The sequence below is a fragment of the Syngnathus leptorhynchus genome, chromosome 10, assembly GCF_054491065.1.
Source record: "Syngnathus leptorhynchus isolate UIUO chromosome 10, UIUO_Slep, whole genome shotgun sequence".
Classification (NCBI taxonomy): Eukaryota; Metazoa; Chordata; class Actinopteri; order Syngnathiformes; family Syngnathidae; genus Syngnathus; species Syngnathus leptorhynchus.
In genome coordinates, this window is record NC_141204.1 from 12,443,067 (window position 1) to 12,464,851 (window position 21,785).

Consider the following 21,785-nt stretch of genomic DNA (forward strand, 5'->3'; position numbering starts at 1 on the left):
TACGGCAACCGTGGTCAGGACGCGTCACTGAATAAGCTGTTGTACCCGTGAGGCTATTTCATTTCAAAATAGGCTGCTCCGTTAATGTTTCGAGTAAATTTACGGATCGATATGGAAGAGAAACATAGGTAAGCTGTACCAATGCGTTAAATCAAAGTTTAGTCAGTTCCGATCATTTAATAGGTGCTCGTTTGAGAAACGCGATTGTTTACACTTTGCTGAGGCTCATGGGAGTCTGCGAGCTGAGGCTCATAGGAGTCTGCGAACTGAGGCTCATAGGAGTCTGCGAACTGAGGCTCATGGGAGTTTGCGGGTGGCTAATGCTACAGTGATAGCTGCTAAACGAACGAGGCTATTTCATGTCAAAATAGGCTGCTCTGTTAATGTTTTGAGTAAATTTACGGATTGATATGGAAGGGAAACATAGGTTAGCAGTACCAATGCGTTACATCGAACTTCGAGTCAGTTCTGATCATTTTATAGGATAGTTTGAGAAACGCGATTGTTTACAGAGGGCTCATTGGTTATTGGCTAGTGGATGCATTCCACAACCCTAGTCAACCTCAGTTTGTTGCAGTATAGCTTCTATTTTATGCGCCTTATATATGGACAAAGCTTTAAAATGAGCTATTCATCGAAGGTGCGCCTTATAATCCGGTGCGTCTTTTAGTCCGGAAAATATGGTATTTGGGCTTGAGTTGAGTTGCATTTGTTTGTTTTTGCAGGCGGATGCCGACGACGTGGACACATGGATGCTGGATGCGCTGCGCATTGTGTCCAGCGTGGATGTGGGCCACGACGAGTTCTCCACGCAGGCGCTGGTGAAGAAGCATAAGGATGTGGCCGAGGAGATCGCCAGCTACCGGCCCGTCATCGACGCCCTCCACGAGCAGTCATGTACGCTGCCGCCCGAGAAGGCGGACTCTGAGGAGGTGAGCCACCAGCTCCGGGGTCTGACAGCGCCGAGTGTGACCGGAGGCGGCTTGCGGTAGGTGCGAAGCCGTCTGGCGGGCATCGAGGAGCGCTACAAGGAGGTGGTGGAGCTGGCACGCCTCCGCAAGCAGGCGCTGCAGGACGCGCTAGCCCTCTACAAGATGCTGAGCGAGGCCAGCGCCTGTGAGCTGTGGGTCGACGAGAAGGAGCAGTGGCTCAACGGCACCGACATCCCCGACAAGTTGGAGGACCTGGAAGTGGTCCAGCACCGGTAAAGCCAACGCCCGACTTGTGGCTCTATGTTTCTAGGATCTCCATTTTTCATTGTAGAACCTTGGGGCCATGGTAAATCAAGACTTTTCACTGCGATATCCGCTCCCCGTATACGCAGGTTTGAGAGTTTGGAGCCCGAGATGAACAATCAGGCCTCGCGTGTTGCCGTTGTCAACCAGGTTGCCAGACAGCTGATCCACAGCGGACATCCTGGTGAGAAGGAAATCAAGGCCCAGCAGGACAAACTCAACACCAGGTGAGTCGGGCGTTAAAGGCCACAATAGGCCACATGGCGCCAAGCTTGTTGAAGAGCCAGGCAACGTTTGGGCCAGGTGGAGTCAGTTTCGGGATTTGGTGGACCAGAAAAAGGAGAGTCTGAGCTCAGCACTGGGAGTGCAGAACTACCACCTGGAGTGCAACGAGACCAAGTCGTGGATCAAAGAGAAGACCAAGGTAGCCGCCGCATTGCCACTTCCCAAAAGAGCAGATAGGCCATATTGCCTTGCTGCATCTTCACACCTTTACTGAAAACCCTTCAGCTCATTTTGGCAACGATTGATCATGTTTCCTCCACATGAAGAGATTTATTTGTCACATTTAGCTTCTCCTTCCATATTTCTTGGCCATGCATTTCAAACCATCCCAACTCCAAGATTTCCGTCAGGAAATTCAACTTGCAGTGAAAGCGTTTTTTCCAGGTCAAGGCGGGAAGCGCTTTGTGGTTAATGTGTGCTTGTGACCTCCCCTGAGGTGATCGAGTCCACCCAGGAGCTGGGCAACGACCTGGCGGGCGTCATGGCGCTGCAGAGGAAGCTGACGGGCATGGAGCGAGACCTGGCCGCCATTGAGGACAAGCTGTGCGACCTGGGCAAGGAGGCAGAACGCTTGTCCTCAGAACACCCGGAACAATCTCAGGCCATCAAAGGACGCTTAGACGAGATCACCGGCGTGTGGGAGGAGATGAAGGTGCCCTGCCTAACGTCTTTGCTTCTTTCTGCCTTGGCCATCAAATTACAAACGTTTCAGTCACAGTTTTCAAGTCCTTGTAAAATGGAAAAAAGAGATGTCTTACATCTGACATTACAGAGAACAGGCTTAGTACCAACTGTGCCAAATTGTAATGACTAAAAAACTTGCACACGACGAGGCGCTCTAAGTGGCCGCGTCACACACTGACCGCCAAGTCGATCTTTGAATTCAGGCTACACGGCCGTGACGAGGCTCAAGGCTAAATTGTAAGGTTTGACGCGGGCATGTGTTCTCAGGGCACCATGAAGAACCGTGAGGAGTCCCTGGGCGAGGCCAGCAAGCTGCAGCAGTTCCTGCGCGAGCTGGATGACTTCCAGTCATGGCTGTCGCGCACGCAGACGACTATTGCATCCGAGGACATGCCCAATACGCTGGCCGAGGCCGAGAAGCTGCTGGGCCAACACGAGGCCATCAAGAATGAGATCCGCAACTACGAGGAGGACTACCAGAAGATGCGCGACATGGGCGAGATGGTGACGCGGGGCCAGACGGATGCGCAATACATGTTTCTGCGTCAGCGGCTGCAGGCGCTGGACACGGGTTGGAACGAGCTGCACAAGATGTGGGAGAACCGACGCAACCTCCTCTCCCAGTCCCACTCCTACCAGCTCTTCCTCAGGGACACCAAGCAGGCCGAGGCCTTCCTCAACAACCAGGCAAGACGCAGACACTAAGAGCTCACTTGGTGGATGGCGCCATCTCCAAAACGCACTTGGCTGGCAATATTTTGGCTGACTACCAGAAAAAGTTGTCTTCACAAAATATGGTCAGGCGTCTGCAAACAAAGCGCCCCGGCATGTTTGAGCGCAAGCGTGTCTTCGCCAGATGCTTTGGCTCTCTGCTTGCCTTCGTGTCCCTCACATCCGTGTGCCTGCGGCAGGAGTACGTGCTGGCCCACATGGAGATGCCCACCACGCTGGAGGGCGCCGAGGCGGCCATCAAGAAGCAGGAGGATTTCATGACCACCATGGACGCCAACGAGGAGAAGCTCAGCGGTGTGGTGGACACGGGACGACGGCTGGTTGCTGACGGCAACATCAATACCGAGCGCATCCAGGACAAGGTGGACTCCATCCACCAAAGGTCCGACACACCCTCCCTGCGTGCTTGATTGAGATGAAGCCATTCCAATGAGGGTCCTGGCAGCTGAATTTTTGTTTGTGTCAGGCACAAGAAGAACCGAGCGGCGGCCAGCGATCTCCTCATGAGGCTGAAGGACAACCGGGACCTGCAAAAGTTCCTGCAGGACTGTCAGGAGGTGAGCCAGTCCAAGCGTGCGGACCTTCCTGTGGTTTTTTTTTTTTGCTGCTCGGCTAACGTGAGCGCACTGCACTCAGCTGAGCCTGTGGATCAACGAGAAGATGCTGACGGCTCAAGACATGACATACGACGAGGCGCGCAACCTGCACAGCAAGTGGCTCAAGCACCAGGCCTTCATGGCCGAGCTGCAGTCCAACAAGGAATGGCTGGACAAGATCCAGAAGGTCAGATCATTTAGCCCACGCAAACTTGCGGGCCTTCTGGCGGTGCTTTGACGAAAAGCTTTTTTCTCATTTTCCCCATTCCGACTTGCTCCCACCAACGTGCGGCGGCAGGACGGCGAGGCATTGATGGCGGAGAAGCCCGAGACTGAGGCCATGGTGCGCGAGAAGCTGGCCGGGCTGAAGAAGATGTGGGAGGAGCTGGAGTCTAGCACGCAGAGCAAAGCCGAGTGCTTGTTTGATGCCAATAAGGCTGAGTTGTTCGCGCAGAGCTGCGCCGACCTGGATGAGTGGCTGGCCGGCTTGGACACGCAGCTGCAGTCGGACGACTACGGCAAAGACCTCACCTCCGTCAACATCATGCTCAAGAAGCAGCAGGTGGGTGGCCGTTCGTGGAAGGCAGCGTCACGTGCCCAGGTGCTGACGGCAGGCCTCCCTCGGCAGATGCTGGAGAGCCAGGTGGAGGTGCGCCAGAAGGAGGTGGACGAGCTGCAGAGCCAGTCGCAGGCGCTGAGTCGCGAGGGCAAAGGCTCAGAGGAGGTGGACAGCCAGCGCAGGAGCGTGGAGAGGAAGTTGGGCACACTCCGGGCACCGCTCCAGAGCCGGCGCGACAACCTGATGGCCTCCCGCGAGATCCACCAATTTAACCGTGACGTGGAGGACGAGATCGTACGCCACCCTTTCCCTTCAACCTTTCATCCCTGCCTTCTCCTCCTCTACCTCGTCCTCACCCTCTCTCCTGCTCGCCCTCCCGCCTCTCATTCTTTTGTCCTCCTTTTGTCACGCACATCTTCTTTCGCCTCCTTCATCGACTTCCCACCACTACATTCCACCACCCGTCCTCCTCCACGTTCTCCTTTTCGTCCTCTTGTCATCCTCATCCCTCTCGCCCTTCTTTGGTAGCTTTGGGTGGAGGAGAGGATGGCCCTGGCCACGTCCACAGACCACGGCCACAACCTCCAGACGGTGCAGCTCCTGATCAAGAAGAACCAGGTAGGAATCCCGTCCGGTCTGGTCTCATTTTCTTTCAAGCGGAGGGAACCAGAGTATCCTTTCACACACACACCCCCTCCCTAGACCCTGCAGAAGGAGATCCGGGGCCACCAACCACGCTATGATGACATCTTTGAGCGCAGCCAGCACATCCTGCGCCAGGAGAGGCCCACAACCGAGCTGCTCCGCCGGCGTCTGGCCGAGCTGCGCTTGCTGTGGGAGCAGATTCGCCAGGAGACGGAGAAGCGCCATGCTCGCCTCAGCGAGGCCCACGAGGCGCAGCAGTACTATTTTGACGCTGCCGAGGCCGAAGCCTGGATGAGCGAGCAGGAACTCTACATGATGTCCGAGGAGAAGGCCAAGGTGGGCTCCCTGCGCCGCTTAGTCACATGCTAATTCTAAGATCGCTTTGAGCAAGTGAAGACCAGTTGAGGTGGTTTTCAGGACGAGCAGAGTTCGGTGGCCATGTTGAAGAAGCATCAGATCCTGGAACAGGCAGTGGAAGATTACGCCGACACCGTCCACCAGCTGTCAGCAACCAGCCGAGGCTTGGTGGCCGCCGAACACCCTGACAGGTAAGGCGCCCAGCTGTTCGGCTCGCGCAAAAGCACGCCCCAAGCTGACCGACCGGCGCCACAGCGAGCGCATCGGCATGCGCCAGTCGCAGGTGGACAAGCTGTACGCTGGCCTCAAAGACCTGTCGGAGGAGCGCCGAGGCAAGCTGGATGAGCGCTTCCGCCTCTTCCAGCTTAACCGCGAAGTGGACGACTTGGAGCAGTGGATTGCCGAGAGGGAGGTGGTGGCCGGCTCACACGAGCTGGGCCAGGACTATGAACACGTCACCGTGAGTCAAACCGCAGAGTCACCTACAACCACGCTTGGCGCTCCAAGACCACGAGGGAGAGAGCCACGAAGCCTCTGTGTCCCTCCGAATCTTGGCCACTTGCACCGACTTGTTGTGTTTTTCTCCCAGATGCTGCAGGAGCGCTTCCGCGAGTTTGCTCGGGACACGGGCAACATCGGGCAAGAGCGCGTAGACGGTGTAAACCGTCTGGCGGATGAGCTGATCAACGCAGGGCACGGTGACGCGGCCACAGTGGCAGAGTGGAAGGACGGCCTAAACGAGGCCTGGGCTGACCTGCTGGAGCTGATTGACACGCGCACGCAGATCCTGGCTGCCTCCTTCGAGCTACACAAGTTCTACCACGACGCGAAGGAGATCCTGGCCCGCGTGCTGGACAAGCACAAGAAGCTGCCTGAGGAGCTGGGCCGCGACCAGAACACAGTGGAGACACTTCAGAGGATGCACACCGCCTTCCAACACGACATCCAGGCGCTCGGCACACAGGTGGCACTTAAGCACTTCTTCTCATGAACTGAATTCATGTCGTCTGACCACCCTTCGGCCCCAAAGCAAGCTGTTTGGTAGCGGCGCCAACATTTTGCAATGGCGGTAAGGAAACGTGTCGGCCGTTTCAGGTGCATCAGCTTCAAGAAGACGCCGTCCGTCTGCAGTCAGCGTACGCGGGCGACAAAGCAGACGATATCCAGAAGCGGGAAGGAGAGGTCAGCCCAAACAAGGCCCACACGCACATGCACACGCAGTTGGAATAGCCAGAAAAGTTGAAGGTCCTCTCGTCACATTGCTGACTCCAAAAGGGCCACTTGATGCCTTCAAAGGCAAAGCTGATGCTGTGTTGTTACCATTGTTGGCTGTGTTGCGTTTATTTTCACACCCTCCCTTGCTTCCTTTCCTTCCTGTCCGTGCAGAAGCAAAAGGGAGAGGTGAGCTTTGAGTGGCAACTTTGGCTTTGCGTCAGTGTGGCTGCGCCGCCTCATCCAAGAGAAACTCCTCTTTGGGTTTTGACTCGCACTCCAATGAGCCATTGTAGTTGTTGTTGCGCTTGCTCTTGGCCATGCTGGTCCTTGTTCTGTTTTAGCGTTGGATTCCTATTTTTAAATTGAGCCTCGACCTTTGATAACTTTGACATGATGCGGCCAAGTCTCTGGAAAGCAGCGGCTATGCGTGTCGCAGCCACCTGAAGGTTCACGCAATTGCGTTTTCAGGGCCACAAGTCACACAGTGAAAGGTCCAAGTTTTTTTCCACTTGTAGTCATTCTATTTGATTGACAGTTGGGTGGGGCGTGCTTTCAAAGCCCTCACACAGTCTTTGAGAAAAGCTAGATTTTTTTTTCACCTCCTCTTTTATTCTTTTTTTGGGCAGGCTGGTCTGTATCAAGCGTCCGCTACACTACGTGGCCCGACGTTTTTGTTTTCAGTTGACAAGGACTTTAGAACTCAGCAGGGAGCAGCTTTGTCTGTCTTCTCGTCAACATCAATCAGATGCCGCCCATCAAGTCTATTGATGGACTTCACAATACTATTTGGGCTACCTTCACACTGCAACTCGGTTCCATTGTTTTGTTTTTGCTTTGCTCATCATGCTTTTTCATAAAGGATACATTTGACATCAAGCAAATGGTATCTATATCTATTCACGGCGTGCCCGTCATTCCATCTGACGCATTCCGTTCACATGACGAGTCACATTGGTTTTTGTCACGTGAGATCCAAAATCCAAATTGGGCTTCTCGACTTGCAGTGTGAATGTCGACTTAATGTCTTCATTATCATATGCCAAACATTCAACGTCAACATGACCGACTTAGCCCTATGTGGGTTCACAGTGATTGAAAAACACACCAGCTATGAATTGGGATCATCATTCTCATTTTTGATCAGATTTTATTGTGTTGTCTGTTGACATGATGACGTACACTTCTTTGATTGGCGGCCGTTGACGGGATGTAACCGCATCAACGTAGCTGACAGGCACGCAAAGCTGAGCATTTGCGTCGTCTAAACGTACACGTGTTCAGGTCTTGGAGGCATGGAAGAACCTTCTGGAAGCAGCCGAGGGCCGACGGGGCAAGCTGGCCGACACGGGCGACAAGTTCCGGTTCTTCAGCCTGGTGCGAGACCTCTTGCTGTGGATGGACGACGTCATCCGACTCATCGAGGCGCAGGAGAAGCCGCGGTACGTGCGCACACACACTTGCAGCTGAAACAATTCATTGAATAATTTGATGACAAATAAAGCCTGCTGCTAACCTGAGTGCACAAGACGCAGCACCAACGTCACTCACCGGCTCTGGATGTGCCACAGTGTGAGCGTGAAACACGCGTGAAACAAGCGGACAAAAATCATACCTGCGTGCAGATTGTTCTAGTAACAATGTTAGCCAGCCGCAGCCCTCTCCTCACGGGTGCACATAACAAATATGGTTAAGTGTGGGCCCTTGCGGCTGGTGTAGTTACACGTGCGGTGGTTGTGCAGCGACGTGTCGTCGGTGGAGCTTCTGATGAACAACCACCAGGGCATCAAGGCCGAGATCGACGCACGCAATGACAGCTTCACCACCTGCATCGAGCTGGGAAAATCTCTGCTGGCCAGGAAGCATTATGCCTCGGATGAGGTGTGTGCGTCCACAAACACGACTACCTAACTGTTGTTTGCCTGAATCCCTTGTTTCATGTAGTTTAGAAGATTTACGAGAAGTCTTAAATTGGCTTCAGTCCCAGTTGTGTAAACCTTATTATCATTATCTGCTGAAACAAAAAAAAGCAACAACTTGAATTTACGTTTGTGTTACATTGCGTCTGCTTGCGCGCGTTCTCAGATCAAAGAAAAGTTGCTGCAGTTGACGGACAAGCGGAAGGAAATGATTGACAAGTGGGAGGACCGCTGGGAGTGGCTGCGACTGGGTGAGGCCTCGCGCCTGATGGTGGCAAAGTGGCGAAACCAATGGCGGCAAAATGACGCAACCGCCCCCACCTTGCCACTGCCTTGTCGCTGCCTTGTCGTGGGTGACTTCAGGGCCGCTTTGCTTTGTTGCCGTTAGTGCTGGAGGTGCACCAATTCTCGCGGGACGCAGGTGTGGCCGAGGCCTGGCTCCTGGGCCAGGAGTCTTACTTGTCCAGTCGCGAGATGGGCCAGAGCGTGGACGACGTAGAGAAGCTCATCAAGAGGCACGAGGCCTTTGAGAAGTCGGCCGCCACATGGGAGGAACGCTTTGCTGCCCTGGAAAGATTGACCACGGTGAGACGCGTAGTTCTGGTCTTACCAGAAGAGGCCCAGCCTGCTCGCTCCGACTTGACAGTCAAGCTGATGCAAAACAAAAGGCATTAATTTCACCACCCAAGTGCTGAGCCTAACTCTTAAGGCGAGCATGCCAAGCGAAACGAGCATATGTGTTTTGCTCAGTGAAAGCCTTCAAGTCCAACAGTGCCAAATCTGTCAAGGAACAAGTGTGTGTCTGTCCTAATGTGTGCATGCCTGCGCTTTCAGATGGAATTATTGGAAGTGAGAAGAAGGCAAGAGGAGGAAGAGAGGAAGAAGCAGCCGGCGGCTACCGAGGCGACACCTGCCGCGCAGCAAGGGTGAGCGCCAGCGCGGTCATTTTTCTACAACGGCAGCTACGTTCACTTCATGTGTCCACTGCGCACATCTTCAGACGGGTCCTCGGCAAACCATTCACCTCAATGAAAAGCTAAATTTTCCAGTCACCACTGGGGCTGACAAAGATGCCATTTACCGTATTTTTCGGACTAAAAGTCCGTATAAGTCGCATCAGCCACAAAATGCACAAAAAAGGGGAAAAAACATATAAACACATGCACCGGAGTATAAATCGCATTTGGGGGGGGAAATTTATTTGACAAAATCCAACACCAAGAACAGACATGAATCAGCAACAACAGGCTAAATGATACGCTATGCTAACGTGACATAAACACAAATGAGGAGCTGAGAATGGGCCTGACGTAACATTAACAGTTATCCAAATAACTATAATATAAATAACACCTTTATCAAACCATCTGTGTCACTCCAGATCATTAAATGCATCGATCAAATTCTTCGTCCTTTATGTAAACAACGCTGCGTGTGCGCCGTGCCGCTGACGTTGTCAGTTGCAGTTCAAATTACAGTAGTCCCTCGCTACATTGCGGTTCGTTTATTGTGGTTTCACCACATCGTGGATTTTTTGTACAATTTAAAAAAAAAAAAAAGAAAGAAAAAAAAAAAAACTTTTAAATTATGGCACAAATGTTGCCCACATCTCAGAAGGCAGGGAGTGCCCACACAATTGCAGTGCGTACACTTGTACCTTTTCATAAATTGTTTTTTATAATAACAAGAGTTCTAAAAACACATTTAAGAGTGTTATACCTTGTTATAGAAAAATCATAATAAAACATATTTACAGTATGTACACTTGTACCTTATTAAAATTGTTATAATAATAAAAGCTGTTCTAAAAACATTTACAGTATGTGTAAAGAATATACCATTTTATGTTATTCAGCCGTACTTTGATTTGAGGTAGGGTGATTTATTTTGAAGGCCGTTTTCAGCCGATACCATTTCAAATCATTCAATCTCCTGACTCCGCAAGTCAGTGAATGGAACTCCTTGTCAGTGAGGCTCCAATTATTCCACAGCCATAGTGCGCCCTTATGCGGTTTAAAGTGAAAATAACATATGAAGTGATTAACTATACTAGTAAGTAAGTAATGTGTTAATGATCAAGTAAAAATTTGTGAATAATTTCACATATAAGTTAGCCCCCCACCCCCACCCAAACTATAGAAAAAAAGGCGACTTATACTCCGATAAATACGGTACTTTGACTTATGTAGGTTTTAAAGGTTACAAACCTTTGTAGTGCAAAGGTTTTGTCGCGTGTTAACATTTACATGCTAACATTTCCAAATTTTGTTGACACACGTGTTTTCTTGTGTGTTCAGGGAGGGTGACGTGGCGAGTCAGAACGGGCCGAGTGGCGAGCCGGACTCCACCAGGGTTAGTTACTGCTCGCCCACCTACCAGCAATACTACAACACCCGAAAGCGGCACGTACGCGGACACCCACCACTGCAGTAGCAACACACGCACAAACATGCTACACACCCCTGGCCGCACACCCTCCCTCTCTCCCTCCATCCCCTTCACATTGGGAATTTGTCACTTAGTCAGGAGAAAAGCATTGAGAAAAAACATGACCGGCAGTTTCATCCAAAAGCAAAGCGAGGGAAGCAAAGTCTGGAATGATCTGAAAATGGAGACTCGCCTTGACATCAAAGATGTGCTTGAAGACTGAAATGCTGTCATGAACGGCAAGCCAGCGAGTAAAATCGAGCAAGACGAGCTGAGCAATAAGAGGGCTCAAGGTGAGGATGCCCACAAGCCTCCCGCTTGCCAAAGTTTTCTCTGCACGGAGTGCGACAAACAAGCTGGAGTGCTTTAGTTTTTCTTTCTTTTTTCCATTTCTTGCCTTTGGTGTTGACTTGTGTATATGCATGGCGCACATAAGTTCACATTCTTTTCCTCCCTCAATTGTTTGCCTTTTCTTTTTTCTTCCTTTCCTCTTTGACCCTCCCACCCCCCAGCTTGACCCCCCCATCCTCCTGTCCATTCAGCTCTTAATGTCCTTGCTTCTTCTCTACGTGACCTTCTACAAACTCATCAACACGTGAGCGCAGCAGACTTGGAAAGCACTTTAGCTCCTCCTCAGATGTCGCTCAAGTGAAGTCGCTCTTGTACATTGAGAAATGGTCTGGGGTATTTACGACAGTTGTCTTTTTGTTGTCATTTTCCCACATATTTGTTTTTGTTGTCTTCTCATCTCATTTGAACCATTTCATTGTCTTCATTTGTGCATGTTTTGACACGTCACGTCTCCACTAACAAAGGCAATAAAAGGTCTCGAATGTCCCGATCCGAGCGCCGCCCTCCACTTTTTGTTTGTCAGTGTGTCACATGCCTCTTCATGGAGCGCCGCCCTCCACTTTTTGTTTGTCCGTGTGTCACATGCCTCTTCATGGATGCGTGCAGGCGTTGAAAACTCAAAAAAACTTTTCCAGTGTCAAACATGACGCTCTCCAATGAGAAGCTCCGTTGTACTTTTCTGTTTTTGGAACTAATGGGAGATTTAGATTCACAGCAGCACATTTGTTAAATCGCATGGATGAAGTCAGAATGCGCTGCTTGTCATATTTGGAAGCAGACTGACATTATTTTGTCACTAGGTTGTCGTGAGCATGAATTAATAATCATCAAGAAGCGTCCGTTTTCAGACCACGCGCTGGATTGGTCGCCAGCCAATGCCAGAGCACTTAGAGAGCCAGGCGAGTGTTGACGTGGTCACCAAATCGAGCGGCGCGGGCTAGTTGAGTTGCGCAAGCCAGTTGAGCACGGCGCCGCTACCAACTTGACGCTAGCGACCCTTCCGGAGCCCCTCCGAGGTTGGCTTGGGAAAACCCGTCTGTGCGAGTTCCCGCTGGAGCTGGAAGCAGGATTGGTCTTCCATCCCTCCCCGCTCGGCTCCGGCCCAGCGAAGCACTTGTAAGGCGTGGTAATGAACCGACCGACCAGTCGTTTGGCAACGGCTTGCCGTGAGCGAGGTGTGGTTCCAAGCAATTTCACCCAAGCGGGACTTGATTGTTTGAGATGGTTTTGCTGCCTTGCATGACGCGACCGCATGAGATGCTCACGCTCCTTCTCCTCCTTTGTCGTTTTCTTCAATAATTGAAACTCTTTCCTCGGCTGCCGGCGTTTGCCCCAAAAATCTGGTTACGAAGGTATTAGACCAGGGGTGCCCGAGTCTGGTCCTCAAGAGCCCCCCTCCCCCCCATTGATAACTGACACACCTGATTAAATCATCAGGCTATCAAGCACTAAAATGCACCCAAAATATTCTGGACCGGATTCAGGCAGTCCTACTGTCGACGAAATAAGAACTGGGTTGAAATTTAGAATTCAACCAGGACCACACCTGCATTAAAGTAATTCTGCTCCGGGACCAAGGCAAGACTAGACTACACCTTGAACGAACCTCGACTGAACTCAAACGAGTAAATGATGGATGAATCCTTCTCAAAACCTGGATTCATTCCTGTGCTTTACCGGGATTGAACCCATACTGAATTTAACGATAAATAAACCTAGGTTAAAATAACGATGGACGAATCCCAGCGTTAACCATAAATGAAGCACAACGAAACCAGGATTAAACATGAACCAAAACAGGACAAGAATGACTCTTGATTGAGATTGTAATCAGTCCAGCGGTAAAGCACAACGGGGCCAGGATGAAACATGGACTAAACCTGGATTAAACATTGTCTAAACATGGACTGTGCCAGGACGGGACAAACCTAATCCTAAACCATTATCAGACAAGAAAATCAGAAAAATCAGTGTTGAATGATACTTAAATCTGACTGAATAAAACCTGGATTCATTCAGGAATTCATTCTAAATGGAGCAGGACTAACCCCGACCTGGCTTTACCCTGGATTCAAGCAGGACTAAACCTGAACAAATCTGGTGGTCAAACAGAAAGGGCCCAGGAATCAAGGTTGCAAAGAGGCGCTCAGCCGGCCATTGTTTCACATACGCTCTTTCTGGATCTTTGGTGCCCATGTGTGGCGTGTCTCCACAGCAACGCTGTGATTGTGCTGTGCTCTGCATGCCGCCGCTCTTAATCCCCAAAACAAGCCAATTATTCTTATCTTGCTTCTAATCATACGAGTAATAATAGTAATGATCCTCTGCTGGTGTGCGAGCCCTGACGGTGCTGCGGTATTTCCAGGAGGATGGCGAGGCGGTGAACGGTATGTCAGAGCCCAGCCCCGCCGGGTCCCCCGGGGCCACCCACAAAGGCAAAGATGGCCAGCAGTCGGCCACGCTGCCCGTCAAGAGCCAGCAGGAGGCGCTCTCTGCCAACTCGCAAATGGAGGGCTTCCTGCACCGCAAGCACGAATGGGAGGGCCACAACAAGAAGGCGTCCAGCAGGTACGCGCACCGTTACCGTCACGCTAAAATGCCACAGACAGGCTAACCAATCTGACGTCGGTTTTGTGAAGAAATTACAAACCTTGAATCGAGACATATTGGAGCCCAAAAGCTTTTGCCTCACCTACAGATGGACAGCACTAGAGAAGGTGTATGTTCATTACACTTAACAGAAAAGGCAAACTTGCTATTTGTCATCTTCTACTGACCTCTGGTGGCCAAAGTGCGCATGGCAGAAGAAGCAGGACAATAACCATGAAATGTGGACTACTGCATCCTGTCGTGGTGGTCACGGAGGAGATTGTGCCTGTGTCCCGTGCGGCAGGTCGTGGCACCACGTGTTCTGCGTGCTCAACCACCAGGAACTGGGCTTCTACAAGGACCAGAAGAGCGCCGCACAGGGCATCCCCTACCACGGCGAGATCCCCGTCGCACTCAAAGACGCCGCCTGCGAGGTGGCGCTTGGATACAAGAAGAAGAAACACGTCTTCAAGCTCAAGTCAGTCTATCGCCACCGCCGCCGTCACACCTACAAGCAACTTGCCTTTACTTAAAGCTTACATATCATGTTTAGAAATTCTTCCGTTCTACGTTTTACTCATTCAGTTGTGGTCTATATAAGGTGAAACAGCGATGAACTCCTCATTTTGATTGTATCACAGGTCCTTCTTTTATACTTGTTCTGAGGTGCAGCTCAGAGCAAGCAGTTTTGGTGCGGTCTCTTTAAATGCAAATGACCCTAACCCCACACCCTCCAGGCCGCAAGATGTGCGCCACCCTTTCCGGTCGACATATTTGTAGTTTTTTAGTCAAGGTAGCGTTTACTTGCGCCACAAACGTTTTGATTGATTAAAAGATGTCAACGGCAGAGGACTTGTCCATACATACATAACACGTGACAAAATAAATCCCCTCATAATATTAATGAACATGTCTTGTAAACGAGCACTGCAGTCAAGTTAACCAGTAAGCTAATGCTATCGTTAGCGGGAAGTTAACGAATGCATTTAACACAGTGTTCCCCAATAATAATACAGCATCTTCGATGCAATTCATCTGATACAACTACTCAAAATACACCAAAAAGAAGTGAAAACATAGTGCACAGCTCTAAAATCAGCAGAAAGACTGACGCTAATGCTACGAAAATGAGGGCATCATAGACACGCAATAATATGAAAGTGAAATAAAGATTAATTTTGTGTCGTTTCAAGTTTACGGTTTTACTATGTTGTTTACATAGATTGAAGGAACTGAACCACTAACAAAACAAAGTCTTTCAGTGAATCCTTCTCTATACTGACAAAAGATTTCAGTCATGACAGTCATCCTTGAACAAGCAGGACGTTGCCCACAGATGTGCAAACACTGCTAGAAAAATGATGGATGGATATGGCTGGACGGACAGACAGATGGATGTCTTTCTGTAATAATTGTGTCTTTGATCATTACAGAGTCACTGATGGCAACGAGTATCTCTTCCAAGCCAAAGATGATGTGAGTAACGACTCGTCCATTAATCTTCAGTTCTGGTTGAATCCATTTTGTGCTCCATAGGTGGTTTTGTATTGGATTGACAAGATTTAAGACCAATGTTATTCCTGCTTTGATCATGCTACTGGATTAATCTCAGTTCAGTTCTGGGTAAATCAAATTTTGTCCAGATTGAATTCTGATTTTGTTCAGGTTTATTATCATTCAGTACTGCTTTACCCAGGTTTAATCCCGCGTTAACTCTAATTCTGTTCTGGTTTAGCCAAATCTTGTTCCAGTCTTGATGCAGTCTACCTTTACTACAGTTGCTCAACCCTAGTTAAATCCTCTTTCATTGTCATCCTGCTTGAGTTAAGGATTAGTCATGGTATAGTTCATTTTAATCCAGGTTTAGCTGTGGTGTGATCCTTGTTTAATCCTTCCTTTCATTGGTCAATGATTAATTCGGGTTCAGTCTATGCTGAATTCATTTGTAGCTCAGGTTTAGTTCAAGTTTTAGACAGCGACAAACAAAAATGTTGCCCACGTAAATTCACGTCACAAAAGACGTCCCGTGAATGCTAATGCTAACGATCATGTCGTTTGTGTGATATTTTTGCTGCGCAGGAGGAGATGAACTCATGGATCTCCAGCATCTCAGTGGCCATTATGGGCGAGAAGGGCGAAGTGACTCCAAGCAGCCACAGCACGCCGGCGCCCGCTGCCACCCGTGCCCACACCATGCCGGCCTCGGCGGGTCGCACGGTCACCGTGCCCACCTCGGCTTCGGCTGAGGTGGCGGCGGCTGAGTCCAGCCCGGGCAAGCGCGACAAAGACAAAGAGAAACGCTTCAGTCTCTTCAGCAAGAAGAAATAGATACCAACGACTAACTCCTCATTCCCCCTTTCCTCTTCTTCCTCTTCCTGTCCCCGTGGTGCCGATCGACTTGTTCCCAGCGGCCTGTGGGCTGTTACTGTGTCAACCCAACTGTCTCGATTTTACGCCGCTCATAGTCGTAAAATGTCAACTATGAAGAAGACGTCATGACAATAACCACTTTAGTCTCATGTAAACTTTCCACTTTTAGCCGCCTGGATGCTCCCACGGATTCCTCTCGTTCCTCTTCCTCCCTCCTTTTCCTCTCGCCCTTCCTCTTTGTCTTCTTCCGATGCGAGCCACGCCCTTGTGGGTCCCCTTGGAGCCCATGTTGTCCACTCTGTGCCTAACGACAATCCTCCCCGGCTCAGAGCTGTATGTAGTCCTGCTTCAAACTAGTTTTTTGTTTGTTTGTTTGTTTGTTTGTTTGTTTGTTTGTTTTCTTAGTTTGCTTAGTTTTGGTTTCATACTGGTCCCGTCCAAGTTTAGTTCTGGTTGGACCCGGGTTTAATCCTGGTGCAAATCCTATCTTGGTTCCGTCTGGGTTTTACAGAACTATGTTTTGATTTTGATTTGGTCCAAGTCTAGTCAACCACTGATTAGACCATTGTCTGGGCCAAATGGGATCCTGATTTGGTCATTGGTCTGGTCTTTAATCCTAGGTTTGCTCAATTTCTGGTTTAGTCCAAATTTGCTCCTGGTTTATCTGAGATTTAATCATTGGTCAAATAAAATTTAATCCAGGTTTGGTCTCGTCCGGGTTTAAAATTTGTACAATGAAAATTCAATCCAGATTTAGTCCTTGTTTCTACCAATTTTGGGTCTGATTGGAACTACTTGTAGCTTGATGACAGTTTGTTGAAGGTTTTTGAGTGGTCCCGTTTTGTCGTGGTTTCATAGTGATCCTGTTGGGCCGCTACTAGTTTCGCTTGGCTTGTGAGACGTATGTACAAGTTGTGTATAAGAAAAACAACAATCAACCTATTCTCAATGTTACAAATTTGTGTACCCTACAGAATTTAGTTCAGGTTTAATCCTCATTTGGTCCCAATTTAACCCAGATTCAATTCTGCTTTAATGCCACTTTGGTCTCCAATCCTGGTTTTGTCCTTGTTGAGTCCAGATCTGATTCTGTCCAGATATAATCCTGGGCCAGGTTTTAATATTAACTGCTGAATATGTACAAGTTGTGTATAAGAAATACTAATCTGCCATAGTCTCGCCTCTACTAATCTGCTTGATGGACTGAAACTTTGTCAGTGAAGGAAGAGTAAAACTGAAAAGGATGCTGATCTTCCTGATGTGTGCTGGCCTTTCAAAACTTTTGTCTTCTTATCATCACATTTAGAAACACTAAAGTTGCTTGGCGCTTTTTGATGGTTGCTTGCGTTTTCTTTGGTTCTCATTTCCTTTTCTCTCTCTTCCAATGAACTGCTGACCGGAACAAGTACCTATTCTGCCTGGTAACATAGGAGCCAATGAGAGGCAGCCTGGCCTTTGGGTGCGCTCCTTCCCCACACCTGACTGGCACTTAAATCCTATCCCTCCCTCTCTTTTCAGCGTGTAGTGTGTATGCGCGCCGTGCCGTGGTCACTGTAAACGTAGTAACCAGCACCGATGCGTCGTTAGTTTGTCCCACACCATCAATGCCACGGCCGTGTGTTGAGCGGTTGTGGGGGGGTCACTGCTAGTTAGATGAGCACCTCCATACTCCCCCCTTTCCTCCCCTCTCCTGCACTCTCTTTCGCTCTCTCTGTTACATAAATGCAAAAAGCCATTAAAATGCTTTTAAATCAAAAGCACACTTTGTGTTTCTTGCAAAGTCCTGTTCGTCTCATAAAGGTTAACAATTTGGTCGTTCAATAATCCAGCTGGGGCAAGTCAGAGTTCGATCCACAGCCAACAGCCATTGTAACCATGTAAAACTGTTCTTGAGAATGGAACTGAACCACCAGGTGCTCTGATACTGCAACGTCAGTTGTTGAATGAGTTAACGGTGTGAATGAAGTGCTTTGAGTAAGGAATGTAGAAAAGCACAATATGCTGTGAGTCTCCGTTCTGTGTTCAAAAGGACCATAAATATCAAATCGGCATACATAGAAATGCGTAAATGATCATGCAGGAGTGACAGCAACCTGCTCGTTTCCTAACCCACATCCACAATAAAATAGAAGAAAAGGAGAGAACAATTCACATGGTAAGAATTTAATTTTTGGGAGGAAACACAATCAAAGTCAGCTTTATTGTCAATTTCTTCACATGCCAAGACACACAGAGATCGAAATTGCGTTTCCCACCATCCCACGGTGACAAGACATATAACAAAACATCCAAGAAAACAACACAAAAAGTAAAAAGAAGGCACATAGAATGAATGAACAAGAGCGAAGAATAAATAATAAATAAATAACAGGAGCAAAAACTGAGCAAGTGTGCATACAACAGACAGTCAGAATATAGCGCGAGAGTAGTGCAAGGCAGCCAACGTGGCCCAAAAGGTCAGGACGTTATGTCAAGAATCACGTGATTTTAATTTTACATATAGGCTACAAGCCTTAAAAACACTTTTGGTTTTCAAGTCTTCATTGGGCAACAATGATTGTATTTTTAATGCAAAACAGCCAGAAGGTTTTTTTTTTTATTTGGGAAAACAAGTCCAATAGTCCAACACGTTTACTGTTGCATTTAATAGAAAGTGTTTATAGTGTATAAGAACTGTAAGAAATGTATTTTTGTAAAAAAAAAAAAAAAGAGAAGTTTAGTTAGTGGGGGGAATAAAAACCTAATATAATATTACGAATAAAAGTATCCCTCAAACAGGTTGTTACCGGCAGTGTTAACCAATTCCATATCCCAAATTTGATCATCGTGTTTTCTTTTATTTTATTCAGTAATCCTTCTCCGAGAATGTGTCAATTTTTGTATTTTCGATTTTTTTTCCACGTTTCCAAACGCAAAACGATCACGTGACGGAGAGGAAAACGAAGACGAGTTCCACGGGGGAAGTTGAAGTCTCACGCTGCTTCGATTGTGGATCACCCGGTCTCACCGCAACCTGTCGTTAACACGCACAGCACCTGAATGTAAGTCAAGCTTATTTTCCATGTAACCAATTTCTCGGTATTCAGAGGCTTCAGGGACTCGCTGTCGGTCCGTTAAAGTTTTGCTGGACGGTAGTGAGTCGTGATGGCAGAATAAACCATCTCGGATGCTCGCGAGAGCAACTACGAGCTTGCTCGCTCAACTAGTTAGCTAGCTAGCTCACCGGTGTCAGGCGATGAAAGCGCGTGAAGGTTCTGCGATGGCAACGAATTCGCTGGTGCAGAGGATCGCGAGGCAGGCGCTTGCCACCTTCTGTAAGCCGCTTCACGTCTTCCCCGACAAGCACCAGCAGCTGCTTGGCCTCATGAGTCAGGCACGAGCCGCCGACCTCCACCTGCAGCCGCCGGCCGTCGACTCACCCCCTCCAAGCGGCGCCCCCCCAGTCACCTACATGCACATCTGCGAGACAGAGTACTTCAGCATGGGCATATTCCTGCTGAAGAGCGGCGCCTGCATTCCCCTGCACGACCACCCAGGCATGCACGGCGCGCTCAAAGTCTTGTATGGAAAGCTGCGCGTCAGCTGCTTCGACAGGCTGGACAGTCAGGCAGCTTGCGCCCACTTGCGGCCCTCCTCCAGGCCGCAGGTGGGCGCAGTGCGGCGCTCGGTGCTGCGATCCAGCGCCGAGTACACGGACGCTAGTGAGGCTTGCGCGCTCGCACCCGACCGTGACAACCTGCACCAAATCAACGCCGTGGAGGGACCCGCCGCTTTCTTGGATGTTCTGGCGCCACCCTACGACCCGGACGACGGACGTGACTGTCACTACTTCCGGGTGCTCCAGGGGCCCAAGCTGCACGAGCGCGAGGTCTGGCTGATGGAGATCGCGCAGCCTTTGTCATTCTGGTGCGGGACCGAACCCTACCCGGGCCCCGAGGTGCACCTCTGACGACATCCCGTCAAAGCCACCATGTTTCGCCTCCTGGCAGTGATTGTGACCAAAGACATTCTAATTGCTCAGCGTCTGATTGACAACTTGTATGTATGGCATGAGGTTCCCGAGCATTTATTTAGTCAACTGGTGCATGTTACACAAGTGAAAGGTCAGAGACTGAAATACATTTGTAAATCAAGGTTGCAGTGTATAGTGAATGAATGGATTATTCGCAAATGTAGCTGGTGACAATTGAGTCGTTGTTTAATTGAAGGCAAAGCAAAAGCTGCCTTGCTCTTTCAAATCAAGTGGAATAGCTCGCAATTGTCCTGTCCGTCACTGAGAGGTGGCTGGCAAAGACAGTTGGAATGAGGACAGATGACTTGTCGCAAAATTGGATCGTCAACCATAGATGCGTGCCAATGGAGGCTCGTGATTGCTGCAGGAAGAAGACACCATTGACGGACACATCCTAATTTTGAGATGACTTACAATCTTCATAGTCAACGGTAGGAGTGGGAATCTTGAGGCACCTCACGATTTGATTACGATTCAGAGGGTACGATTCGATTAGAAAATGATTATTGATGCATTATTAATTTATGTATATGATGCACTTTTTCCACATTTCTTTTTGTCTCACTGAATAAGCATTCATCACTTGCAGTTATATTTTATTAACTTTTATGGAAATATTCATTGGAATGGAAATGTGTGGACATTTGAACTCTAGTGTGCAGCTCAAGGTGCTTTTTGTGTTTCATGTGTTACAAATAAAACAAAAGTGCTCTCAGGCTTCAGTACCAACAGGTCAAAACAGTAAATAAAAAACTCAAGTCTCATTTTCTAACAGCAGCTTAACAGTATATTAAATTTTCAATCAAATTAATGGGAGCATTTTGTAGAAAAATATTGTTTTTAACCACTCAAAAGTGCTCTCAGGCTTAAATGAAAGACAATGTGTACTACTACTTCAGTACAAACAGCTCATAAAAGTGCTATTCTGCTTTTTAAGTTGTGTAAACATGAATGAGTTTCCCTGAGGTACAAATAAAAAAAACTCAAGTCCATTTGCATCCGAACCTCAACAATATGTATGATAGGTAAAGTGTGCTAGTGAGAAAATTCCATGTTCTCGTAGAAGAACAGGAGTTGATCCACATGCTCAGATGAGATTGTGCTGCGTTGTGCAGTGATGATGTCTCCTGCAGTCGAAAAAACTCGTTCTGCAGCAACACTGGTGTTGGAATACCAGTACCTCTTGGCAAGCCCGGAAATAAGAGGAAAATGTACTGTAGTCCTTGCCCACCAGTCAAGAGGGTCCTTAGAGAGACAGAGACCTGGAGTAGTAGTACAGTACTTGTGAACTTCTTCTTGAGCCCTGGCGTAGGCAGATCGGGGATGTGGCTGCCTTTCGGGTTGAGTGAAGTGCTTCTCTAGTAGATCCTCCAATAGGAAAGATGACAAAACTCTGTGTTCCTCTTCCATGTCTATGCTTGGTGGGTCCTCTTCCTCTGCAGCAGGTGTTTGTTCCTCGTTGTCTTGCTCATTTTTTTTTTAATTCAATGTTTTACCACGTAAGCTAATTGAGAACATTTTCTCATTTACAATGGCAACCTGGAGGCAAAGTGCGTGAAGTGTCTTGCCCAAGGAGACAACAACATGTGACTGTGACAGACCTGGGATCAAACCGCCAACCCTCCGGTTACTAAACGACCCACTCTACTGCCTGAGCCACAGCCGCCACATCGGCACTTTTTTTCCACCGCAGCACAGTCGGTCCACATCAGCTTGAAGAGAACCAGAAGCTGCTTAAAATCCCCAAGCACAAACTGAAGGTAGACTGCTGTACTAGATGGAATAGTGCCTTTGAGATGGTGAGCAGGTTTT

At 48.8% G+C, this 21,785-nt stretch overlaps 2 protein-coding genes across 4 annotated transcripts in view; both read left to right on the forward strand.

Annotated features, from left to right (window-relative positions):
* sptbn1 (spectrin, beta, non-erythrocytic 1) overlaps nt 1-17,718 on the forward strand; it is a 40,540-nt gene extending 22,822 nt beyond the window's left edge. For both annotated transcript variants that reach the window (XM_085923044.1, XM_085923045.1), the window contains 27 exons: nt 726-932; nt 993-1,204; nt 1,325-1,462; nt 1,539-1,659; nt 1,957-2,172; nt 2,472-2,891; nt 3,116-3,318; nt 3,403-3,493; nt 3,573-3,719; nt 3,831-4,094; nt 4,161-4,385; nt 4,620-4,709; nt 4,794-5,072; nt 5,154-5,284; nt 5,349-5,553; nt 5,683-6,057; nt 6,189-6,275; nt 7,590-7,747; nt 8,048-8,186; nt 8,391-8,475; nt 8,613-8,809; nt 9,059-9,150; nt 10,522-10,576; nt 13,368-13,570; nt 13,896-14,069; nt 15,025-15,067; nt 15,671-17,718. In XM_085923044.1, the coding sequence (XP_085779170.1) occupies nt 726-932; nt 993-1,204; nt 1,325-1,462; nt 1,539-1,659; nt 1,957-2,172; nt 2,472-2,891; nt 3,116-3,318; nt 3,403-3,493; nt 3,573-3,719; nt 3,831-4,094; nt 4,161-4,385; nt 4,620-4,709; nt 4,794-5,072; nt 5,154-5,284; nt 5,349-5,553; nt 5,683-6,057; nt 6,189-6,275; nt 7,590-7,747; nt 8,048-8,186; nt 8,391-8,475; nt 8,613-8,809; nt 9,059-9,150; nt 10,522-10,576; nt 13,368-13,570; nt 13,896-14,069; nt 15,025-15,067; nt 15,671-15,919 (4,806 nt within the window). In that variant the 3' untranslated portion in view covers nt 15,920-17,718. The remainder of the gene's footprint in view (nt 1-725; nt 933-992; nt 1,205-1,324; nt 1,463-1,538; nt 1,660-1,956; nt 2,173-2,471; nt 2,892-3,115; nt 3,319-3,402; nt 3,494-3,572; nt 3,720-3,830; nt 4,095-4,160; nt 4,386-4,619; nt 4,710-4,793; nt 5,073-5,153; nt 5,285-5,348; nt 5,554-5,682; nt 6,058-6,188; nt 6,276-7,589; nt 7,748-8,047; nt 8,187-8,390; nt 8,476-8,612; nt 8,810-9,058; nt 9,151-10,521; nt 10,577-13,367; nt 13,571-13,895; nt 14,070-15,024; nt 15,068-15,670) is intronic.
* Nucleotides 17,719-17,996: 278 nt separating this feature from the next.
* LOC147050494 (2-aminoethanethiol dioxygenase-like) lies at nt 17,997-20,998 on the forward strand. 2 transcript variants are annotated; one of them, XM_085923047.1, is made up of 2 exons: nt 17,997-19,002; nt 19,305-20,998. In XM_085923047.1, the coding sequence occupies exon 2, from the start codon at nt 19,326-19,328 to the stop codon at nt 19,908-19,910; it is 585 nt and encodes a 194-aa protein (XP_085779173.1). In that variant the 5' UTR covers nt 17,997-19,002; nt 19,305-19,325; the 3' UTR covers nt 19,911-20,998. The 2 variants fall into 2 exon arrangements, with proteins under 2 accessions (XP_085779173.1, XP_085779172.1); XM_085923046.1 differs by having other exon boundaries at nt 18,931-20,998.
* The last annotated feature ends 787 nt before the right edge of the window (nt 20,999-21,785 follow it).

Coding starts and splice junctions, on each gene's coding strand:
- LOC147050494 (XM_085923046.1), top strand. CDS start 19,197: ATGAAAGCGCGTGAAGGTTCTGCGATGGCAACGAATTCGCTGGTGCAG.